Source organism: Tyto alba, unplaced genomic scaffold (genome assembly GCF_018691265.1).
Source record: "Tyto alba isolate M040663 unplaced genomic scaffold, T.alba_DEE_v4.0 Super-Scaffold_48, whole genome shotgun sequence".
In the NCBI taxonomy this organism is placed as follows: domain Eukaryota; kingdom Metazoa; phylum Chordata; class Aves; order Strigiformes; family Tytonidae; genus Tyto; species Tyto alba.
In genome coordinates, this window is record NW_024881324.1 from 28,160,873 (window position 1) to 28,186,852 (window position 25,980).

The window sequence follows — 25,980 nt, forward strand, 5'->3', positions numbered from 1 at the left end:
ACCCCATGGAAGGGACCCACGCTGGAGCGATCTGTGGAAGATCTGCGGTCCGTGGGAAGGACTCCTGCTGGAGAAAGTTCACGGAGAGCTGTCTGCCGTGAGAGGGACCCAATGCTGGAGCAGGGGAACAGTGTGAGGAGTCCTCCCTCCGAGGGGGAAGGAGCTGTGGGACTGACTGTAATGCTCCTTCCCCGCTCCCTGGGCTGCTGGGCGTGAGAAGGTAGAGAAATCAGGACCGAAACTGAGTCCAGGAAGAAGGGAGGGGTGGGGGGAAGATGTTTTTAAGATGTGGCAGTACTTCTCACTATCCTACTTTGTTTGTTGAGTGGTGGTGGTGGTGTTTGAATTAAATTGAGGTTTTTTTCTTCCCTAACGAGTCTGCCTTTTGCCCTTGGCCATAATGGGTGAGTCATTCCCCCCCCACCACCCCCTTATCTCCATGCCCAAACCTTTTGTTTCATTTTCTCCTTCCCATCCCTGAGGGGAAAGGAGTGAGTGAGCAGCTGCATGGTGCTCAGTTGCCCTCTGGACTTAAACCACAACAGTCCTATTTGTTATTTGTAAAATTAAGTACTGTATACCAACTTACAGGTTCATAAAGTCACAGATATGACATAATGCTTTAAATTTGTATTTTTCAAACTTCTTAAAGCTGAAACTAGCATCATGAAATTAAAATGAAATCGAAATACAAATTAACGAAACCCTACCATGCCATCTTCTTATTCTGCTGTGATTCATTACAACAATACTCTTATATATATATATGTATTTTAAAAGATCCTTTCATTTCAATAATACAGCATATTCAACAATAGATATTGAGTAATATTCAAGTATAAGTTATCTTACATCATGTCTAGTCCCTTTGAAAAAAAGCAATTAATGTAACAGCACAGCTCTACAGTTGAAAGGCTAAAATCTTCCTTTTTTGAATGAAGAAAACTTACAAGCATGTTCTCCTGCACAGAGGCATCAGACACAAGACAGATGGGAACTTGTGGCAATGGGGACAGAACAGCAATATCGCCCCAGTTATAATTACCACAGAGCTATGGGAACAGTGGGGTTACAGCAGCCCTTGAAGTGCCGTTTGCTAATTTGCTCAACAGCACATCTTTCACTGAGGGGTAAACAACCCTGCATCCCTGATAACGCAGGCAGTGACTCAGAAATAGCTGTCACTGCACTCACCCTGCAGCTGATGCCACGATGTTCCCAATGCCAAACCTACCTCACAAAATAAAAACCTCTTTAGAGGGCAATTTAATACTTATTTCTTAAGAATATGTGGGCTTTTCAGACTGATTCATTCATTAAGCCTAGGCTAAGCACCTGACCAACTCAAGCGCACATTTCCATGGAATGAAAACCTTGCATCATATCATACCAGTAATTATATTTTCCTTCCTACTTCTTAAAAATGTATGTTGTTACCTACCTATATTGAAACTCCAGTATGATTTAAGCCATTTTACTGGAGAACTGCAAGTGACTTTGTGCATTTCAGAAATAATAAAGTTGACTTGTCAACGAACACTACATTTTTCAGTTACGTTACCTGCTGTTTCTTCCTCCTGGTGAAAGGGTATCTCATTGCAGGTGAATGCCTAGTTGTGTTATTTTTAGGGGAATGAGTTTAATTTATGAAAGAAAGTCGCAGATGTTACATCTGGAAAGGGAGGAAGGCAGTGAGTCACTTAAAAGACGACAGTGGTACGCAGAGTCTATGCTCATGCTCAAGAAGAGACAGAAGGGTTTTGGCGACAGTTCTCTCTTGGAATCCAGTGGCAATGCAGCTCTTACCTACTGTAAGAAATGTGATATACTAGACAAAGACAGTGACTGAACCACTGGCCGATCTGTATCAGATTTTTCATGAGTATTAAAGAAACCAAACTTGTTTGAAAATTACTATTCCGTAGTGAATCTCTCAATGAATTCAGCTCCTACAAGAGGAGGTAGAAGGATTCCCTCTGAAGCACGGATATGAGGACAAACAGGCTACATAAACTGGCAAGAGGAGGACGCAGAAATGAATAACAGTAGCTAGCTGGAAGAATTCTGCTCAAGTAATTTCATGCACTAAATGGCTGGCCTTTCCTACACACAGCAAAGGTCCACAGGCTATACCAGCAACAGCCTTTCCAGATCTGAAACCACAGCCTGAGTAAAGCGGTTTTGAAGTCTGCTGTGTGTGACTGTTTCACCTTTTTCCAATTTGCACCTGCACCACAGCTGTTTGTTATTTAAAGAGAGTTTTCTGAATGCCTTATAATAATTTTCAGTGAGGACTGCGTATGTTTACATGGTTTTAAATCTGAGAAGTACCACTGAACTAGATCAATTAATGATCAACTCGAATCTTTCCGAGACAGTGTTTGAGGGATCCCCTGTAATGCTCTCTCAGAATTACAGTCACCTTCAGGGCATCCAGTGACACCTGTGGAGGATAAAAATCTTTCGGTGTATGCAGTTAGGGTGTTCTTGATTTTAACAGTGATGTCAGTGAACAGGATCACATTTCAATGTGATTTTGGGGGTTAAAAGGATATTGAATCTCTTCTGAAAACTTTCAATCTACTTTCAGTAGCAGCACACACTGCAGCCACTCCTTCAGCTCCCTCCATCTCTACAAGTTCACCCTGTCTTTCATGGCTCGCCACAGTCCACAGTTTAACTGTCTAGTTGTCCTGCCTCATTGATCATGTAAGATCCCCAAAAGGTTGAAGTCCTTATCCATTTCCACAGTGTTGGAATTTTTTATCTTGTCACTGAGACTCTGATCACTTAGTTTATTCCTACTAGTATGGAAAACAATGGCATGCTTTTTCTGGAAATCACTGTAAATCAGCACTAACAGACACTTATCATGTGGCTTCTACATTTTTCTCATAGTCTAGAAATTCAATCTCCTCCTCAAAATGGATGGCTATTTTCCTACACGTATTCACAGCATGCACTTTTTATTTTTACCAAAGATTCAACAAGCATCAAGCTGACTTGATTTTTTTTTTTTTTTTAAAGTATGTCCTTGACAGTATATCATAAATTTTGCACATCTTACAGCTGCCTGCATTTTTAGGAATCCCAAACATGTGGTTCTACTTAGCAGTCATCAGAGCTTCATGAGCTTCACCTACTGCATCCATGCTTGCATTCCAGACATATTACACTCTGGAGCTGCTACTTCCTTTTCTCCTGGGTGCATCTCCATTCATACTGTTCACAGCTGTCAACCAATTCACCTTCAACCAGTCATATCTTTAAAATGCTAATGTATGCTATGCTACGCAACAATGTACTTATGTCTTTTACAGAATGGATAATAACTTTAACTGAATGAAAAAATGTAGGAAGAAACTGTGGTACAATGATTTATGTGAGTAAGTTATAGTACATCTATTTATAGCATTACGCAGCCTTTTAATGATAGTCTGTTGGCATAATTGAGAATCCTTGCATACAGCTTGGACAAACACACTAACAGTAACAATAATATTCAATTGTATTTTATATGCGATAATTAATGGGACTTCATATGTTATTCATATGCCACTGATTCTAAATTGGGTCGTGATATATTGTCTGTTCCTCAAACTCACTGAAGATGTGTACATTAGTTTACCAGAACTCTAGAAAATTCAAATGGGGAGGAAAACCTATTTCTAGAGTTTACACAAAATGAGTAAAAGAGAGAGAAAGTTTATCACGGGACACCCACAAGGTAAGCAACTGACTCTCATTAAAAAGGCAAATATTAATAGAGCAAAAAAAGGTTAGATATAAAAGAAAAATTGAACATAAAAAGCTGGTATAGAAAGAAAAATAAAAGCTTGTGATTTAGATTAAATTATCTTGTTAGTGCAATAAAACCCCCCAGACATCCTTGGACATATTTGCAGAGTATGTGCATGTCACAGTAACAGTCCCAGGCACATTAACACTTCCGTCTTCTATTTTTATAAGTACTATAACAAGCTGAACATATTTTTTTTCCCTATGGTACCAGAAAACAAATTTTCATTCCTAGTGTATGGTGACCATACTTTTTAAAATAACCTGGAAGAATATCTTAAAATGAAGGAAGACTATCAGTGCAAATTTTTTTTTCTGTAAATATGGAGAGAAAATGGAATTGTTATTAATTTAAGATTCCATTCCTCACAGACAGATATTGTCCAGCAACCTCTGCATTGCAAAATCAGAGATGAGGAGTTACTCATCTGGAGTAAACTTCTTTATTGTAATTGTGCTTTTAAAGAGGGTTGTCAGTGTGGATTGTATTACAGCTACACATAATCCCTATGAGCACTAGGCCCTTTTAAAAATTGATTTAAAAAATAAATGTAGCCCCAGTTGTTGCAGCATATCAGCCCTGGGCTGCCTGAGGGTTTCCTTCCATGCTGCAAAGGGCATTATTAAATCTATCTGTGAGGGACTGACTCACGCGCGAAACCAGATGTGACCTGTAAAGCAAAGGGAATTTAACAAAGCCAAGTTAGATCCTTATTTTCCCTCAGACTTCTCACATTTGAAAGATCACAAGTAGCCGATATAGCCTGGAGCTGGGATGGAAGACACATGTCAGGATCTGCTCTGGCTAGAGCGTTTCCGAAGGATCACATATGCGACTGGAGAAAAGCCGACTTCCAAAACTGACATTCTTTCCGAACATGGGAAATAGAGAAGAGCATAAGATCATTTAAAGGCATGCAAAATCGTTTAAAGGCATGCAAAAAAGTTCTGGAGAAACAACTTTCTCCGAGCAATAGAAACAAAGGATTTTTGTTATCAGGGAGTTTAACCAGAGTTAGCAGGCCAAAGATTAAATGCACCGTCAAAGTGCAGAAAGACTACCAAAAGGATAGGTAACTTCTTTCATTCCTAGCAATGAGAGGGGATTGGGAAGATGCAAAACTACTAATTCCGGGGTAAGAATCAAAGAAGTTGATTCAAATTAATGTTGTAGCCGAACAGGTGTTGGAGCAGAGTGACCAAATGACCAGGAGCAATTATCAGGGCCAGATTTTTTTTTTTTTTTCTGACGATACGAAGCTGTTCATGATAACTAGGAGAAAAACGAACAGCTGGAGCAAGGTCTGAGAACGGCTGGGCTGCGGTTCCGCTGCGAGCCCCCTCCCAGCCGGCCCCCGCCCACCCACCCCCGGGGCTGCGCTGCGTGGGGGCGGCGGGGCTTGGCCGCAGAGGAGCCGCTGTGGGGAGCGCCCCGTGGCTCTGCCACAGCCCCACAGCCGGGCCCACACGGGGAAGGAAGGGCAGGGAAGGCCGGACAGCGAGGGGGGGGGAAGCAGAAGGGGAGAGGGGGGGCCCCGTGCTGGAGCCACGCCACGCCACGCCGCGGAGAGCAAGGGCAGCGCAGGTGGTGCTGCAGCCTGTGGAGCGCCCACGCGGGGCAGAGCGGAGGGAAAGCATGAGGAGGGAGCCCCAGCCCCGCGGGGGGGGTGCTGCGTGCTGCCCCCCTCCATCCCCGCCACGCTGCCCCCCGGGAGGCAGGGGAGCTGGGAGCGGGCGGTGATGCTGAGCCCGGGAAAGGCAGGGGGAAAGCCGCGGCTTTGTACCTGACCCTCCTGCCGCTCACCAACCAGCGCTGGGTTAGTCGTCAAGAGATTAAGTTGAGTCTCCCTAAATGGAACTAAGAAGAAAACCGGTAACTGCTGAATTTGAAAAATCCGATGGCAGTCGCAAGGAAGAAGCAGCTTTACAACAGGCACACGGTGATTCTGGGCTTTAGACTGTTTGAGTCTGACTTAAGTGGGCATCAAAGAAAACTGTGCAGGCACCGACTAAAACGAACAAAGGGAAATTATTTTTCACGCCGTACGCAGCTGAGCTGAAAAAGTGCGCCACAGGACTCGTGGCTGTCAAAACTGGTCAAAGGCAACAACATCACTTCTGGCTCATTATGGAACTGAGCCACAGATTTCCTTGTGCTCAGACAAAGTATCACTATAAGCACAAAATTATATTTTCCACTTTTTCATAGGCATAAGCTACTGGCTAGCAACAAGATATTGGGCTAGATGGTCATTTCCTTAGTATCAGATTGCCTGTTCTCATGCTCTTTACTCCTAGTGATCTTTTACTCAGCTTTTCAACAATTTTTCTCTTCTGGTTTATTTAGAATATTTTAAATAAATATAATTGTCCTCTGCACCTCTCGTGGTGGTTTAAACAGTCCCCATGTATCCTTCCTGTTCACTCTGATTTCAGGTTATCTCCTAAATACTGTTTTCAGTCAGTTTCCTGATTTTTATGTAGTTCCCTTTCTTTGAAGGTAACGTTACTTTTGTATTGTTTTTTTTTTTTTTTTTTTTTCCCTTTTAGCCATGCAGGGATGCTCACATACAAAGTTCAGGACTAAATCAAGACTTACTTTCCTTATGGGATTTCTCTGACTAGCTAAAAAAACCGAGAAGGAACTTAGCTTAAAAAATGGACTCCAGTAAGCTTATGTCTGCATGCCTAGGCGTGCTGTGTCATAACCCATAATATACCGTGGCCCATGACATTTACCCAGCCCATATGGATGCGACTGAAGTCTCCTCCTGTTGTTGCATTTGCCACAGGCAAACATGCTCTCATCTCCCTGAGCAGTTCCTCATCCTTGACATGAGGCTGAGAATATAGAATAGCTGGGACTTGACTTTAGCTTTCGCATTTTAGTGTTTTCAAAAGAGTTCGTCCTTCTTTGTACAGCCTGTCTAGGGGGGAGTAGCAGGCAGGTTGTTTTACATTTTTGAGGTTTTTGTTGAATGGTGATTAATGGCCATCTGAGAAAATGGGAAGTGGGGATAAAGAAGATGAATGAAGTTTGAATAGGACCAGCATATCAGACACTCACAAATATTTACAAGCGCTAATCTGACTAATCACGCAAAAGGAATACTGTAGCAAGAGTGAAACTGGTATGTTCTCAAAGAGTAAACTGGTCTTGGTTTTTACAGGGTGAAAGGTCTCCCTGAAAGATTGTGCAGAAGGTAATAAAAAAAAAAAAAGCACTTGAAAAGAAGGAAGATAAGAAGGAAGATATACATGAGGGATGTAGAGGTGTCCCAAGAGATTAAAAGAGGCATGGAAGAAGATACCGATTTATTGGCAGAGGGAGACATGAAAGAAGGAAATAGGATGATATTTAAGAATATAAAATGCATTTTCAGATCCTTTTATCAAGAATATCTGACAAAGACTAAGGATGCCACAAATGAAAATGACAGAGGAAAAGGAAAGCTTCTTGATGAAGTTATTTACAGGATGGTTTGGGGTATTCAAAGTGATGAATCTGGAAAAAGTCAGCTGCAATTCTTTGCTCCATCAGATTTCATTACTTCATTAGTAAAAAGGAAATGCAAAGCACTGGATATAAATAACAGTGCAAAAGAAAGGCAACAGTTAGCTTATTAAAACACAGAACAGCCATAAATACATGTTAGCTGGAAGTAGAAGATTCTTACACAGTCCAACAGTAAGACTATGAAAGAGCCCTCAAATACAAGCAATTGCAGCAAAAGCCCTACCTGGTGTTAAGAGGAAGGCATCTAAAGTTACAAAAAGGCTGAGACAACATACTTCCTTGCAATTCCAGGGTACAAGATTTCAGGGATCTTGCAGACTTCCCAGTAATCAACAACAGGACTTTAGCATCAAAGCCATTTTTCTTTTTTTTCTTAGACCAGGGTAATATCCTACACAGACAGATGAATTGTATTAAAAATATTTTTTAAATTAATTAATTAATAATTCCAGCCCGAACCAGGACCAGCATTTTAAATTACAGCAGTCTAAAGTGCCAGAGGAGATTTTCTCACTTTGGGAGGAAAAAGATAAATAGTACATAACTCTACTGGATTGTGGTTACAGCAAATAAGCAAAAATAACTTGTCCTTGAATGAAGATCTTCTGTATTTCAACTGAGTGCATGGTGGTTTACGTAGCTACAGCCGGAAAGTAGGACAACTACTGTGTAGAATGGAGTGTTAAGGAGCCAATTAAACAATGAAGACAGTTCCAGTTCAGCACTGGTAGACAACAGAATACATTTAATTGCTGATTCCATCTGACCTCCAGTAATTTGATTTTTAAACAAACTTTGGGAAATGCAAAGGTGAAAGGACAATAGCACATTATATTCCAAGGTCCTCTGAAAGGTCAAGCTGAACTTAACAAGCAACAACACTGCCAAGTGTTGTAACATTACAGAAAATCATCTGGGCCAACTGGACAGTATGACAACAAAAAGTATCAGAGGTCTGGACAGCAGGGCCTACAAACCACAATGGGAGAAACTGGACTTGTTTGCTCTATTAAAGGGACAACGAGGGGAGAGAGAGCAATAGCCTTCAGGTGCACAGAAGGCTGTAATAGAGAGGAAAGGAATAAACCTCATTCACATCCACTGTGAATTGCATTTGCAGGCCTAGGTTGCATTGTGGGACATTTAGGTTGGGCAACAGGGAAAATAGTCCCCAAAGATAAAAACTGAGGGGAACAGACCATCTAGGAAAGGTGCAGAAGATCCAGATTTTGAAGAGCCAGTCAGACAGACATTTATTGAGGATGTTTCAAGTATACTTGATCCCACCACCAAGCAAGGAGAAGGATTAAATAACCTCTTCATGTTTGAGACTTCTTTTTCTACATTTTACAAAGACATTCTGAAGTAGGAACAAAGCCTATCAATTATATTTTGAAAACAGATCTGGTAGGGTCTACTTTACAATTCTGCTTCTGCTCATGAAAACTGATCGAACATTTCAGTTATACACAAATCCCTTTTTTAAAAAGGAACTAATCAATCTCACAAAACGGGTTTCAGTAGATACATAAGAGGTGAATGCAAAAGTGGTAAGTTGTTAAATCTGTGGAGTTTTGCTTTCTCTCTCACTTTTTCCTCTTCATTCCTTTTTGAATCTCTGTCACCAGAAAACACACTAAAACTAGAGGAGGCCAGAAAGAATTAATCAGTGGGTCTGGGAAGGATTTAGAAGGAAAGTGTCAGGTTCCAGTGAAATAAAGAAATACAGAGAGAGGAAGTTCAGGGAGAGTGTTTACTTGCAACCCCAATAGCATTTTAAAAAGGTTAAGCAGATTTTTATCAAGCTGTCAAATTTACTTTCAGCTATGATCATACACAAAGCTTTATTTCAACCAGAGCTACCTCAACAACTAAAGCGGCTGTAATTTTTCCACTTGTTTCCTTTATGGCTGCATTCAGACTTTTTTTTTTTTTTTTTTATTTTAATGAGAGGACATTTGTTGATGATAAGGACAACTGTTCACGTGATAATTTCGATTTATACAAACATATGACTTATTGTTATTCAACATTCTGGTTTAAAAATTAGCACAGTAGCACAGATTGAATGGCTTACAATCTAACTTCCTGGCAGATTTTAAAATGCAATTTACCGAGAAATTTATTTTTATGTTGAGTATTTTGATTAGCATGTCTGAGACATCACAGGTTTCCTCAAAGCTATTCAATAATCCGGAAGAATAGCTAAATTTAATGCTTTTAACAAAAAACTACTTGCCTCAATGTCCATGTAGTTTGAAAGCTGTTGTACATAACCATGCTGTAGGTACGTGTATGCCCAAGCACCTGAGGTGGGACACGCACCTTTTAGCTCTAACAGTAACAGTAGCAGCATGTCCATATCACCTTCCCTTACCCCCCATATAAACATTTATCTCAATCTGAAAGACTCTTTATTTAAAAGAAAATCAAAATTTATCAAGACATAAAACATGGCTCTGAGAATCAGGAAAGCATGCAGCTTGTGAACATCTTTCAGGGCAACCCAGTTCACAGAACCTCTACTTACTAGTAAGTAGTTTTTCTTTCTCATTTCAGTAAGCGTCCACGTACACGATTCTTACCAATACATCAAATATAAAGGGGCTGCCTGAAAAGAAGCCTGGTGACCTATGAGAAGAGACTGTCATATTACTAATACTGTCTTTGAGGACAAACTGCTGAATCAAATGACCACTCCAAAGGTTCTTCTTTATGTGATAAATAATAGAAGAACTTTGCTTTCGCTAAAAGTAATTAAACAATTACTTTTATTGAGTTAGGCTAAAGCTATTATTAGTACAACGATCCAAATTTTAAGAAAAGTAAAATAATTTAGTAGTGGGAAAAGAGAAGGGGGGGAATTGATCAGAGGAAACACCAACCCAACAGCCCCCCCCCTCCTTGGGATGCTCACCAGATGGTCCATATCACAGGGGGGTAACTCCTTTGCAATGGAATGAGAAAGAACAGGACCGGCCATCCCTGGTATCTCTTGTCCTTGAGGTAAGAGAGGAACTGAACCACTGAGCCAGAAAGACGAAGGAGCTGCAAATTAGCCCAGACCTGAAGGACAAGGTGTAGGTGAGCACAGGGCTGAGCTGGTGCAGAAGGGAGGGTCAGCGAGCGAACACCGTGATGAAGACTACGGGCCTTCATCTGCAGCCCCCTGCCCACGACCCCCAGGGAGCACTGCGCAGGTGTGACGGGAGGGATTTGGGGTGGGGGGATATGTTAATGATTTCTCGGAACTAATTGTAATATTCCCTCCCTATCCTTGGAGTAGTGATGCAGATGTATTAGGGTAGATGAATATGTAACGGTTTATACAATAAAAGGGAGCCCCTCTGGCTCCAGGGCGCGCCATTGCGCCCAGCCCTGTATTCTTTGCTCCACTGACTTTGTCCCCAATAAAACTTTTTTATATATATACATGGGCTTGTTTCTCACATTTATAAAGGAAAACCCAGGAGATCTTTTTGAGAAATCACACTGTATTTAAGAAGACAAAAATATTTCAATACCCACTACAAAGAGTCACCTCTGCTGAATATGAATGCCATCTGTGAAATAAAACCCACCAAGAATGAAACACTAAGCAAAACTTCAGTTGCATTATGTGTCTGACCCTGACCTGGAAAACCTAGTGTAATTGGGATTGGTTATGCTGACCTCCACCTCTTCTCCACTTGTCGCTGAATCATCACTAAAAGCACAACTTATTTCATTAAAAGGCTGCAGAGGAAACAAGAAGCTATTGCTCAAATGATTCTCCTTTTACACTAATCAAACCCAACTTTAGTTCCCACCACAAATACCAGATTTTTGTCCAGTGGAAAAACCCAAATCAGACTGCTAAAAAACCCTCCTGCTGGACAATACAAAAAATCTGAACTCCAATTCTTTTATTAGCATGCCAGCCTTGCACACAAGCAGCTGAGCTCCTAGAAAGTAACAGAGTAGGTTTCTAAACTTGACATCTATCACCTGGTATGCACTTCTGGTTGAAAGGACCAGGGAGTAGCATATTTTCCAGAGTTATCTTTGTTTCCTAGGGGTGTTTCCTACAGTCTGAAGCCCTTCAGGTTCAGGGAAATGCTAATGGAGGTAAGGGTTTAGAGGGAAGAGGAAAGAAAGAGAATATTACAAAAAGAGAAAGATAATTGATTTACAGTGTGAAAAGAGTTGGAAGTAATATCTAGCTAGGCCAGTGACAAGCATATGAACTTCCAGAAAAGTCCCAATTTAGCCAGATTGCCAAGAAGACCTTAAGACAGTGAGCACACTTCTGCCCTTATAACCCACGCACAATAGGGCAAGGAGGAATAATACAGTGACACACAGGGTTAAAGTGTACCCAACTTAAGTTGTTTAGCATATGGGCACTGCCAGTGTGCACGTTCATATGGACAGTCACTCGAAGAACAAAAAATATTAAAGTGACATACAGGAGATATTTAGAAGTAACAGAAATATTAACAATGCTAGAAAAATACAGAACTATTTGTGAGCAGAAATAGAGAAAGTATTTAAAATACCCAAACAAAATGAATTCAGAATCAAAACACCTATTTACCATATGGAAGCACAGATGTCGGGAAGCAGTAATTCTAGAAAGAATATAGAGTTCACGGTACTTAAACCAATGAGCAGGATCTCCCAGCATGATGATGCTGATAACAAGGCCAATGTGACCTACAGACTTGTAAAAAGTTTTCAAAATCTATGTGTAGTTTCTGTAGGTACAATATCCTGTAACCCCTACTCGTAAAGAATATTTTTCAATGTAGGGAGATGAAAAAGACGTAAGGATAAAGGGATCTAATTGGATTTAAATAATTTTTAACTGGAAATAAAATGGCAATTTAAAAATGAAGCAATTAATTATGGGAATAATTAACAACTGAAAACTTTGGACTCACTGCAAAAGACATTCTCTTTCTACAAAGAACTACACTTTAGGTATTAATTTTAGATTTTGTGATGTGGCTGACAACATTGCAGGTGGCATGACAAAAATTAAGATTTGCCTGACAGATATATATTTCATCAGAATTATCAGGGTATCTATGAAAACATGGCAATTAATATCTGCTTAAACTACATCTTTTAAAACAAAGCAGCATGACTCATTGGTTTATCTGAGGATATTAGATGTAATAAATTACAGAGATCAACGCACAGAGAAGCAGCTGAAATCTCATCCACTTCACTGCAAAATGGTAAATGCCCTTTTCTCTCTGTCCTCAGGTAGGAAAAAACATTACATGCACGAACTGCAGTGTCTCTGTTGACCTGTGCAGTAGATGCTTGCACAAGGCATTTCCTAAGCCATTCATTTCAAAATAGTGGACAGTAAGAGTGTTTTCATGTAGATAACTGGACTTCCAATAACGGTATCTCTCCCCCTAACAATGAAATATACACTCCCTGGGGTGAGAAGCACAGTTTATAACATTTGAAAACATGACAAGCCTCATTGCTACAGAAGGGATCTCTCATAGCTCCTACAAACAATTTAGCAAAGCAAAAATTGGAAAATAACTTAAAAGTGGTCTTCTGTCAATAGTGTTTCTCTACAAATTCCAAGGTCATTTCTCAGATCCCTGAGAAAGCATCAAACGGGCAGTATCCCAGACCTGATGGACTTCGGGGGTTTTCCAAAGGGGTAAGCTGGAAAGCTGCAGACGAGGAGGGCTAACCAACCACCCGTCTTCACTACTCCCTTTCTACAGAGCAGAACACCTAAGCAACTTTTGAAACAGCTAAGTATCATGAAAGAATAACTCTGTCCAGGACTTTAACGAAGGTGCAGGTTGCTAACGTAGTACAGGATCCATCTGCAGGCAAGGAAGGGAGTATCTCTTTTACCTTACAAAAACTCTGGTCAGCAAGGCACATACAAAGCCTCTGCACCTCCTATCACTACCCTTGCTATTGTTTTTTGATTTACAGGCCTTGATCATGACCTAAAAGTACAGCACGGTAACTGACCTGGACAATAAAAGCCTGGAGTATCTGCTCTGTGAACGTGTGCTGGGCAAAGAATATTCTGCAGCCACTTTTTAAGGCTCACAAGTCATAGGGAGCAGGAAATAGTTTTGCCAGTAGCTATTACATTTATTGGCTAGTCCGTTGTCTCAGACCTTTTTTCAGAAAACACTGCGGTGTGTTTAGCACTGTGAAAGCATCAGCTGAACCAATAAGCAACATGAAAAGGAATCCAGAGAGGAAAAAAAGGCAACTGTAGCCACGTAAACTGAAAACTGCCTATGAATTTATTTCAATGTTTGCAGCACTGTAAAAAGAGGGTCTGAGAATTATAATGCAGTGTGAATGTGGAAAAAGAAAAAATGCAAACACCTGAGTAATATTATATTTTTATGGTATATCCAAAGCAATAAAAAATAAATCCATCCACTTTAATGCTTTCTAGATGCCTCTCACTTACAATATCATCATCATCTTTGCTACAAATGATGGATACTTCTTTGGTAATAATGCAATGAAATACTTGTTATTACCAAATATAGAATGTATTAAACCCCAGTAGTACCTCCCTCTAAGAGAAAATACTAAAATCCATTTTTTCTTGTTTTCCCAGTGAATAATGAAAGCCAGCATGAAATAGGCTATATGGAGATGTCTCCAAATACAGCTGAAGTGAATGAATAGTATAGTCACTATTAATGCAGAGTAAATGTCAGAGATATATTTACAGCACGTGCAATGATGCTATTAAGAGAATTGGTCTACTTAAAGAAGTGGAAAAATCTTTGGAGTAATCCAGTAGCTCGTGCAGAGTCACTACAAATGATGGTTAAAGTTTCAGTTCTACTAATATTGCCAGGAGAGCCCTGATTTTTCTCTATGATTTCTTTACATGCACTTAAATATACTAATGCTTCCCCCGTTCCCCCCCGCCCCCCCACCCCGAGATATTCAGAAATTAAATGTATGTTCCACAAAATTGGAAGAATACTGTTCCATTGTAGCCACCAATTTTATGACAAACTAATCCTTAATCATATATTTAGATAACACAGAACTTTGTTGTAAAGAGCTGAAAAGCACAGTCTAGCCCTGTTGCACTAGGCTTTGCTAATATACTTCTAGTAGGGAAATGGTGGTGAACTGGGACAAGCCCACAATTTTATTCTGAATACATCTCATTATCAGAACTTGTCCACTTCAGAACAGCAGCTTCTTCTGAAAAAAAAATGTTTCATAGACCACTCACATTAAGAATTGCAAAGGTATAGACATCTTGGTAGAAGAGGCAGCAGAATACCACATCCCAACATCAGTGCAAAAAGCTAAATATATTAGTGAGAGTAAACAGATTACGAGCACAGATACTGAAATCCCTGTATTTTACCAACCTCTGAAGTGTTAATTTCTGAGGCCAAAAATAACCATCTCTGAACCACCAACATTAACAGAACAGTATAAAAATAATAATTATAATATTTAAATGATTGACCTGTGGTGTTGCTATGCACTTATTAATTTTTCTGATAAAGTTCATAAAGTAAAGGCGTATGTGACACAATGATTTTTGAATGAAATGTTTTAAAGACATTCTTCCATATTAGATTAGTGACAAAGAATAGAGGAAAATACAACAGAAAGTATTCTACATTAAGCTATTCTCCCTAGTTTACCTTCTGCAAATCAGGCTTCCTACTTTGTTATAGAATGCTAATGCTAAATTTCACATGCATTTTATCTCTTTCACACACAGCATTACACTATAACCACCACTAATGTTCATTAAAAACATTATAGGGGGTCATAAATAGATAGAACGGTGCTGAACAGCTACTGTATGGTGAGAAGGATAACACAGACTGAAAAGGCACAAAAGTATCATAAATATTATGTGGTCTATTTTCACCAGTGACTGATGTACCATGTAAAGTTACTGAGTTATTAACCATATCAAATCTCCCTGTGGAACGTGCTTCCTAGAACATGACATAGCTCAAAACATAGACTAAGACAGATGGACGATCAAACATTAGTGCCCAAAGCAGGTTCTTAAATTCACATTTTGGACCCTTAACAAGTGACCTACTTTTTATCAACAGTTTACACTAAATGTTTTTGTATCCAGAAGATTTTTGGACAACACTGTTAATACCATTTATGTGAAATGACTCAGCATGAAAATAATAAAGAAGCAATTCTTAAATGTAGAAATGACACAAGTACTTCAAGCCTCCACGTAGGAACCAGGAACCTTTTTAGCCATTTCTTGAAATCAAAGTTTCAGATTTTTATTGCACTATTGAACCGTGTGGGAAAATAAATTGCAGACTCTTAAAGAGATATCAGAAAATATTCTTCTTATTGTACTATCATCATTTCAACTTCTTCAGGCAACCTGAACGTAGCAAAGTGACAACGGGTACCTATGTAGTTTTCAAGTCACTCAACTTCTGATAACAAACATACACTCCTCTTTCAAAATTACTATTATTCTAATCAATAAATTGGAGCGAAAAATGGCTACATTATTTCTGGTGTTACATTTCTGTAAGCAAAGAGTCAGTATAAGAAACCGAGAAGAATTTCAGTAGTGCCTGACAGGATTTTTAGTTGATCTGAAAAACATTCATTTGCCATTACAGGACATGATTTCAGGGGACACTTACCTTTTCATTTCTCTCTATCTGAAATCACAATATTACTGTATTTCACAGCACTCTGATATAGGAAAGACATGAAAGAAAACTACAGATTCACTGAAATATTCAGTTTGGAAGGGACCTCTGGAGACCTATAGTCTAATATCCTGTTCCAAATGGGGCTAACTTCAAACCTAGATGAAGTTGCTCAGTGCCTCTGTAGCCCAGAAAATATGATTCTACCGTAACACCACAAGCTCTGTATTTAACACGGGATCTCCAGACTTCTCTAAGCTTGCTTTGGCCTGATTTTCAGACTTGGCAGCATCTGGAGTCCTTTGTGAGGAGTATGATGCTGATGTTGACGGTTACTTCTGCCTCTGTCTAGGATGCTTTGGGGTAATTTTTGTAGGTACGATAACACACATTTATACCTTGCTCTTTCTTTGTTGGTCTGCAAGTCCATGCTAAATCCAAATTTAATATATGTGGTGTTTTATATGTGTTAGAACTTGTTCTTTATTCCCCCTAAAAAACGCTTTGGTCGAGGTCCAGGTCTGTGTTTCTTTAACTGACCAGTGGTGACCTACAGACCCGGGGTCTCCAGTGCCGAGCTGGTATGCCATCTGGGATCACTGCATGCCTGGATTCCTCCACACTGCATCTGTGTGTCCACTTCTTCAAGCCTCCACTACGATGCCAGGTCTGCTACAACTGCCTTACAGTTGCAAACATCTCATTCGTCACAGAATAGTTGGTCATTACTGTTATCTATATAATAATTATGGTTGTACCATGACATAATAAAAGTAAAATTAATTAGCTATAGCCACCTTGATATTATAAAAATTGCTGTTACAGCTAAATCAAGTGAAAACAAAGCTCCAGGAAGGTCAGAAAAATTCAGACAGCCTTAACCCTGAGACCTTGCAAACTCAGGACAAAGCACATGGCAATGGCAGTACTGTTTTGCAGGGCTATGTGCTTACAGAAGACCGAGGTTAATACCAGAGAAAAAGCGGATATGTTAGAAGATTTCAGTGTAACAGTTTTAGCTGTATTTACACTTTTCTGTGTTAATTAGATAATGTGGGTTGTGACTGTTATTGTAATATTCCTAATAATTGTTTGATGCACTTTCACTATATCGTTACGACTTTAATTAGACCAACAACAGATTCTGAGCTCTATATTTATAGTGTTCCCTTTTGCCCACGAGAGTCGAAAGGTAACAACTTGCCCAGCTGAGCCTCGAAAATCCCCTTGCACACAGATTCCACCACCTCTCCAGGCAGCCTTTCCCAGGGCTGAGCCCCCCTCCTGGGGAAGAGCTGTTTACCTCCTTCCAGCCGGTATTTGCCTGCCACAGCTCACACCTACTGCTTCTCGTCCTTTCACTGTGGGCCTCTGAGACAAATCTAACCGCATCTTCCCTGTAAGCTCCTTCAGGCGGCAGGTGGACGCTAATTATGCCTCCCCAAGCTTTTTCTTCTGCAGGCTAAACATCCCGAGTTCCCTAAGCCCCACTGTGGGTCATGAGCTTCAGTCCCCTAATTACCCCTGAAGCCCTTCGGTGGACTCTCTCCAGTTTCTATTTGCATACTCTAGCCATCTTCCGCATGGCCTGCTATGCAGAACCTGGCACTTAAGCTGTTCCTCAGAACAGGCTTTAATTCTGGTAATGACACGTAGATTCACAGAAAGGACTGGCAACTCATGCACGTATATGTGTACAAACACACCTGGAGTAGAAAATGGATTCTAAAATTTAAAAAGACCAAAACTAGGTTGTTTTTTTTTTTTTTTCCTGTTTACTAGCCTTGAAGCTATGTGGAAAAAAGAAACGAAAATGAGGAAAGCCCTTAGAAAAACTATTCTATGTTCATGCAAATATTAGTAGCTGCCATTTTAAAATGCATTAATTGCACTTACAGGAATCCACATATTATTTGGAACTGATATATAAAATATTTCAAACGTTTCTGTTTTTTTATTAACAGCCCCAAGTCTCAGAAATGTATGAGGCTTCTGTGTTTTAGATTAACTTAAAAACAATTTTGAAATATTTCAGTTCCTGTAATGAATGGTATTGCTTCACCATGTTTCAGTGAAAAATTAAAATCCCACTCAATGATTTGAAACCTCATTCATTTTCATCTGCTACCTGAGTGTTGTTTCTAAAACCATCATTACACTGCCTCCTTTTTAAAGACAGTATTTTAGAGAAACTACTGAACACCAACACCGTACAAACACCTCCCTGCGATGTTCTAAGAATTTCTCAGTGTCTATTCCTATGTCTCACGAAGCAAAGCACCAGAAGAGAGAGAGAACAGCAATTATGTTAACTGCTTGTCAGCATTAAGATCTTGCACTCAGTGTTAGTGAGTCATTACCTCTACAAACTGTCAGCCAGGCTGTACCAGTGAGACAAATAACGTTGTGAGGGGTTACTTTAAATATATATCTTGAAATAAGGCTGCAAATTAATAGCGGTCAGAATAGTTTCGCGTTCCTCTTTTATATACACTGAAAAGATGAAAAAACTTTGTGAGAAACACCAAAGCGGGCACTGAAACCGCTGCCTTTTACCGCAGGAGTTCAGAAGTGGCTCTCACCACAAAGTACAGGAACGGAAACAAAATCCAGAGCGGCCAGTGTTGTCAAACAGAGCCCTGCAAAGCCACAGCTCACAGACTCGTGGTTTGGAACGTGCACCAACAGCCACACACCCGCCCCTGCAGGCAAACACACACCCGCTAAGCCGAAGTGTGACTCCTGTGCAATAAATCGCGTGGAATTCTAAAGGCCCTGGGGGCTCTGCCCAGCCTCGCTGGCCCTGACCAACCTGTTACAGCCCGGGCCCCCCCCCCCGGGCAGCAGCCGGCCTTCGCTCTGCCCCACGGGCAGTGCCCCACGCGTGGGCACAGCACGGCACCTGCGGCTGGGCACGCACAGCCCTGCCCCACCAGGCACCCCTGCTCGCTGCCCTTGGAAACGCCTAGTGCGGTCCTTCCCCCCAGTTCTGAGTGGTAATTCAGTATACTTGTCTGTGAATAGAATCAAAGCGGTGTTCTCAAAAAGGCTGTTCAAAGACACACCAAAAAAACCCCAACTGAAAAAAATCCATTGGCTACCTTTGTACGAGCCTACTCTCAAACAAAATAAGAGGAAATCGGTGGAATGGTTTGGAACATAAATTGTACATCTTTCAAACACAATTATAAATGACATGATGTCCACGATCTGGAAAAATATGCAAATTAGATCTGGAGCCCTAAGCATTTAGAAACACATCCTACGCTCTGCACTTGTACAAAAGTAGCTTGCGCTATTTCTCACTCAACTAAATTAAATTAAATTTAAATTTTTAAAGAGATGTAGAATCAAGGGTCATGCTACACCCTTTCACAGGCTAATAAAGGCTTTGATCAAACTCCACATTTTTAAAAATGCACCTGCTCCTACTCTTTCAGTGTATCCCAATGCTCTAAAAATTGTCAGCAATATCATTGACTTGCTCCCTGAATACTAACAATGTGGATGATCTGCTGTATCTTCTTGGCAAAACAAGCAGTATTATAAGACATATTAAAATACATCCTCTTCTGAACTAAAGTTTGCAAACAAAGAAGTATGTTAACTTTGGGGAAAAAAAAACAACACAAAACTTATCGAATTAATCTCAATTTCCCTTTTCACATTTAAATATCTAGCACTCATGAATGTAATAATAAGGAGGTGCACCTCCTTGTCTTTTTGGTTGGAAAAACGGACAGGAGATAAAAAACATATTATGGGGTTGAGAGGATAAAGGCTAAGGAAATCTGTGTAAGAAGATCTGATGAGCTAACGGTTCATCAGAGGTAAAAAAGATCACTAACATTCACAGAATACCTCACTTCCATTTAATTACACACTGCTCCATCTGGTTTAGAGCTGTGTAGATATCTTAACTAATCTGATGTATTTATTTTATTAAAACACAAATATGACAACGCATAGTTATATATATGTAACAAGTTATGTACAACGCACTTCATTATTCTATAACAACACAACTATCAATGAAGGACGGCTTTTGCTGCTGTACATCTTGTTGGGCTCCAGCATATTAGAAACACAGTTCCTACAAACAGCAAAGAGGAAGCATCTGGCACAGAATTCCAGATATTTTTGCTTCTCTCCGTTCTCAGGTTCTCAACCACTTCTGCAAGACCTTCGCAAGTGCCATGACACCAAAACTACTTACGCATGTCTCTCCGTAAAAGTTGGTAGTATTTAGCAAATAATACAGTTACAGAAACCACCAGCTAGCACTATGTCTATTCTAACTACTGCCTTCTACAAGCAGCATCCTTCACCTCTGTGTTCACCTACTGACAGTGCCCAGTATCCCTCCTGCCTCTTGCAGAAACACCTATGCACTTCCTATGCCTGTAGCAAAAAGCAGCCAATAGCAGACACCTGAGCACTTACAGCCGTGCTCAGGAAGCTAACTGCTCAGGTCTCTCCTGAAAAAGGGAGACCTCGCTGCCTGCTATGAATTACGCTGTTTGATTACGGTCTGCATACGTCCTTCTGGCAGCTGAGGCCTAAGCACAGGGAACAGTGTTACCCATCGTCTATAAAGTCACTGTGAGGGCAGAAGCCATCACACCAGCCCCACGTCACGGCAGACTGCCCAGTCTGGAGTGGTACTGCTCCCAGATACCTGGCGTTGGTTGCTCGGCACTCACAAGTTGTCTCACTGGAGCTAATTTGGAGATACCCTCGCCCGTATTCTCAACAGACAGTGAAATGTGTATTGTGTACTGTCAGTTACAGAGACCACTGATTCACTGCACGCAGCTCATGGAGGCTGAAGCTGGAAACTTATAAATGACTGCTCTTACACAACCTCTCCTGCAATAGTACCTTATGCAGATTTTGCATTTAATCACCAAAGCCTGCCTCTACTGGAAAATGCTCTCCTTAAGACTATGTTAAATGTTTTGCAGCAGCTCCAGCCCGGCAGAATAAGGCTAGCCCTCTGAACACACACACACAACCTGTTACAGTCCTGGTATGGACCCTTCATTTGCTTGTTCTGCAAAAAAAGTGTTGGTGATGTAGCTTGAAAACCTTCATTTAGAATGGCTACAGGTATTTGTGAGATGGACATGACAGTTAAGGTCAGCTGGGACATATGAGGTCTACATCTGCACTTTTTATGACAACAGAAACATGTCAGTGAAGTCTCTATTCTCTGACACTTAACAGTTCACAGAATTTTGAGTCTGGTGACCTTCAAAGAAAAATACACCTATCTCCTTTACTACTTGATGAACTAATTTGTATTTCAAATTCTCTTAAATGAAGCACCTATCTGTCAGGATGATAGGCACTGTACAGAGCTTGCAAAGAGAAAAAAGAACTATATAAAGCAATCAGAGAAGCCATTTATTCAGCTGCTACAATAAATGACAGACAGTATCATTATGCGATTCCCCTAGCTCCTCTTAACATACCTGACCTCTAGAACTCTATCACATGATTCATCAGTATTGTAGCTTCAAATATTTTTCAAAAACAGTGCGGTAACGTCTTCTCACAGTGATTTTGCAGTATTGGTCTTGGACATGAAGAACTCAATATTCCCAAAGCGCACATGTACATCTCACAGCTCATTCAATGACAACAACAAAAGAGATAGTGTGCAAGCAGAATCTATATAGCATTTTCAACTTTCTGTATCATAACGTATTTTCATAGAACAAATGAAAGAAAACATGCTTTTGACAACACAAATAATTATAGTACCTTCTGATATTCAGATAGAAATTGTGTACAACCTCGCTCAAAAGACTTTGCGTATTTTGTGAAGTAACTTTAGGTAATTCATTAAGTGTTCTTGCATTAGCAAACTGGATTATATAGTGATGAACAGGAGGACAGTGTGAAAATAGCAAAACAGACCCAGACATGGGTGTGACTTTACCTGTTGCCTCTTCTCAAATTCTAACTTGATACGGGATTTGATGCAGTTGCAGGTGTCCTGATAGGTCTGCTGCAGTGCAAGTTCCATGAGGTGCTTGTGATATGCTCCTGCCAAGTTTCCGCAGATAAAAATGATTACATTTGCCAATATCTAGGGCGTTTAAAAAAAAAAAAAAAAAGATGTGTCAGGGAATTTACATAAATAAATTAACAGAACATAATCCTAACCTGCAATAAAAGATTGCTACAGTTATGTAGTTTGGTTTTGTTTGATTTCTAGCAAAGGTTCACCTTTCAAAAAGCCTTCACAATTAGTGGCAATATCCCAAGCAACAATACTATTTTAATTTAGTATCAAATAAAAATTATAATGAACATCATATTTGCTTACTCAATGAGGTACACATTTTCCGAAAAATAAATTGAGATCATGTTCTCCATCCACTGCCGAGTATTAGTTAGGTGGGCTCATGATCTGCTGATGTCAAGCAATAGCTACGGCTCATAGTAATGACATCTGAAGCCACGTTACTGCCACACTCTTTTGACAAGACATTTTCTTCTGCAGTGCCATGGGATTGAGCGGTGAAAAGTTTCACCTGCATCAACAGCCTCACCTGCATTTTATCTCTGCCTGACACACACATCTGTCAGTCAGCCGTAAATATTAACTTTGGTGACAGTAAGCAGTGTTTAAGTAGCAAGATCTGACATCTCTCTACTAGAATATCTTTTTCACTACTACCAAAAATCTGCATTTGCCTAGAACACAACACTTCATCTTTAAGAATTAGCATCAAGTGCTCAGTGTACACAACAACACATGAGTTAGCTTAAAAAAAGTCCCGTTTTATTTAGGAATTGTTTGGGACATTTCAGAGAGTAAAGAGAGGAGAGAGGCAGGCCTCTCCTGTGCTCGAACTCCAAAAAGGACAGAATACTGTGCGGCAATGCTAGAACTTTCACCTGTCCCGTTTATTGCTGAAGAGAGACGCATTTACCCATCCTCGCTCACCTGGAGCAGAAGAAACACAGTGGAGTAATGAAATCAATTCTTAATTCAATAAAAAAAGCTAATATTACACGGGCACTGAAGCTGAGATACAGCTACCATCTGGTCAGAGAAGGTCTCTATCTGTAAGGCCCTCGTGTATCATATAGCCCTGCTTGCAGGTACGGTGCGATGTCATAGTACTCATGGTCTGGAAGGGAAGGAGGAAGAAAGGAGGCCAAAATTCCATTAATTCCCCACAGTTGATCTAATCATGAGTTTAAGAATAGGTTTCCCCAGTGATCGATCATTGGTTGGTTTTGGTGTACCTACGTACCAGGCAACCTTTTGTGAATTGCTATTAGTGAAAGAGCCAGAGATGTCAGAAAAAAAGCCAGAAAAACATCTGAAACAGTGGTTCACAGAAAAGACATAAATTGTCCTATTAACAGAAATCCATCTCCTTGAGGTATACATTTTATTCACAAAAAAAATACATGGAGTTTTAATGCTCCTTTTATAAATGCACACTTTAAAATTAAGGTTTTAAATAAATGCTTTTATTTTCCTCACAAATTATAACATCATTACAGGCAATACCTGTTCCCTCCATCTGTGACATGTCTGACATCTTACCTCTCATGGTTCCACAAAGCTAAAAGCAGGAACTATACACCTTTGTCACAAAAAGGATTGATGTTTTCAGTTTGATAAAACTTCTCTTTCTTTCCATAAAACTTAAAGATCATGGCATTATAATGTTTCTAAAAGCAACACTGGAGTTCTTAAAGTTTGCTAAAATACATGAATGTAAAAACAAGGAAAAAAAATCTACGTATTTCACTTGCTCCAAAAAATCTTTGTTATGAAGTAGAGGGATAACAAATACTTTAAAAGAAACATTTCACAATAGACAATAACTTTAAAAAATGTAAGAGATGATGGTATACAGAATAAGATTTGAACTTAAAATACTTTTATATTTCTTTGTAAATCACAAGTGATTGATTCTGCTTTGATGTCAGCAACATCATGGTACTCTCAGCAGACGTGCATGAGTGAACAAAGATCTTGTGTGACAGATTACAGTGCAGGGGTCGGGTGTTCCAACTGGCAATCATTGCTGGTTTTGAAACTAAATTATGCAATGAGAATAAATGCCTGAAAATAAAAATGGCTGGGCATAGAAAATTCTCAGATATGCAGTGGGAAGGTTTAGTAACAAAATGAGCACCAAATCGAACTGAAATCAACAGTGTGCTGTCACAATTTCTACGTAGAGATCTTTGTTGAAAAGCTGAACACAAATTTATTAAATGTATTGTCCACCTTCATAAAGTTATAGACTATCTGAAGCAAAACTTCAGGAATATAAGCAATCGATATTAAAAAAAAGATAAAAAAACCTGTGATGGGTAGATGGAGAAGTAAATTATGAGTATCATCTTCACAGACATAGAAAAACAGATTACAGTTTTATGACTGAACTAGCTGAAGTGAGAAAATAGATGGAAAGAAGTGACTGACAGGCACGGAAGCTAATTAACTAGTCTTTTCGGATTCTCAATGGGGTAATTCAGCCCACATGAAGCTCTGTGCTGGCTTCCAGTACCTGAATTAGGCTGTTCAAAGACAACTCATGCATCTCAGCCATTGCCATACTTGGTGTAGATGTAACACGTAAGTGTAGAAGTGAATATGTAGCTAGAAACTGTGTTCAGAACATCGTTAATTGTTTTGGCTAGCATGGAGTTCATTCAGAAATGTGTCACTAAGGTATTAACTTAGAAGAACAATCTCCAAGAAATGGATTAACTGGTTTCTAACTCAGGTGAACAGATTTTTTGCCTTTATGTAGTCTGGCCTGAGTATTTCTGTATTTGTCACTGAAGAGTTATTGAGTGAAATACATATTGTCAATAGACTGTTCAATGGAAAATGCAATTAACACTACTAAACAAAATAATCAATATATATACTTCTTTCTGAGTATCTCTCGTCTCCTAAGTCTTTTGTTCTGAACTGCAGTCCAGTTTCAACATACGAGTTGGTGATGAGCTCCATCCCAGGTTTGCTCTAAAGTCTCATACGCATTCCCTCAGAAGGAACAGTTCAAAGTTCTACTCGGTCCAAAAAAATTAACTGAGCTTCCCACTTCCTAAGCATGTACTCTAATCTGTATGCAACTGTACAAAAAGTTCCTCCTGTTCAGGCACCTTCTCTGAGAAGACCCCATGATGTGAATCCTATGTAAACCGAAGCACCTGGAATGAAATCCTGTCAGACCAGTCTTTTACCTTGTAATTTCTCTAGGCTAGGACTCTGCAGCTTTTCTTTTTTTTTTTTTTTTTTTTTTATCCCCCTCACCTGCCTCCCTCCCCGCCAGATAAATGTTGGATAATAAGAGAAGTTGTGGTGGATCTTCTGGTAAGAAACTGCGCATCCTGCTGAGAGAGCTCTGATCAACTGTGCAGATAAAGCTGTAGCCAGGAATCTCTATAAAGGAATGAAGGGGCACCTGAATAGACTACACAACGTGGTTAGGGCTTCTGCCGAGGAGGACAAGCCTGAGCTGTGGAGAAGGGTGTAAGTAACAATGGTAACTCGACTGCAGGAAAAGCCCAGGGTGACCTCAAAGACAGTGTTGCGTGAACCTAGTTCATCTCCTTTACAAACAGACACACAATACACCACAATATACAGAAACTCTAGTAAGCTCCCACTCAATTCACCGTATAGGAACACTGAATCACAAAGAAGTTCTAATCTTTCTGTACAGTCAGTGGAGAGGCAAGTCCATCTCCTGGGCCATTTGCAGCCCTTTAGATATATCATTAAGCATAGACTGGGGTGAAGTTTCCGCATCAGTGAATAAATTCAGTGTCTACAGGAGGTGATCTAAATATCAGTCAAAAATTAATGCAAGGAACATCAAGATATCACTGGGAAATATCTCTAGGTACTCCAAGTGCCAGCTTGTACCTATAACCACTTAAGGAACATTATCATGCCTGACCTCTCTTCCATCTCTTCTGACCTACAGAAAACTATATACACTTACAGGC

The 25,980-nt window shown here is 40.0% G+C and overlaps 1 protein-coding gene across 5 annotated transcripts in view; it reads right to left on the minus strand.

The window, feature by feature from the left end:
* ADCY2 (adenylate cyclase 2) overlaps nt 1-25,980 on the minus strand; it is a 232,168-nt gene that overhangs the window by 97,489 nt on the left and 108,699 nt on the right. For all 5 annotated transcript variants that reach the window (XM_042806780.1, XM_042806781.1, XM_042806783.1 and 2 more), the window contains one exon: nt 21,926-22,075. In XM_042806780.1, coding sequence (XP_042662714.1) covers nt 21,926-22,075 — 150 coding nt within the window. The remainder of the gene's footprint in view (nt 1-21,925; nt 22,076-25,980) is intronic.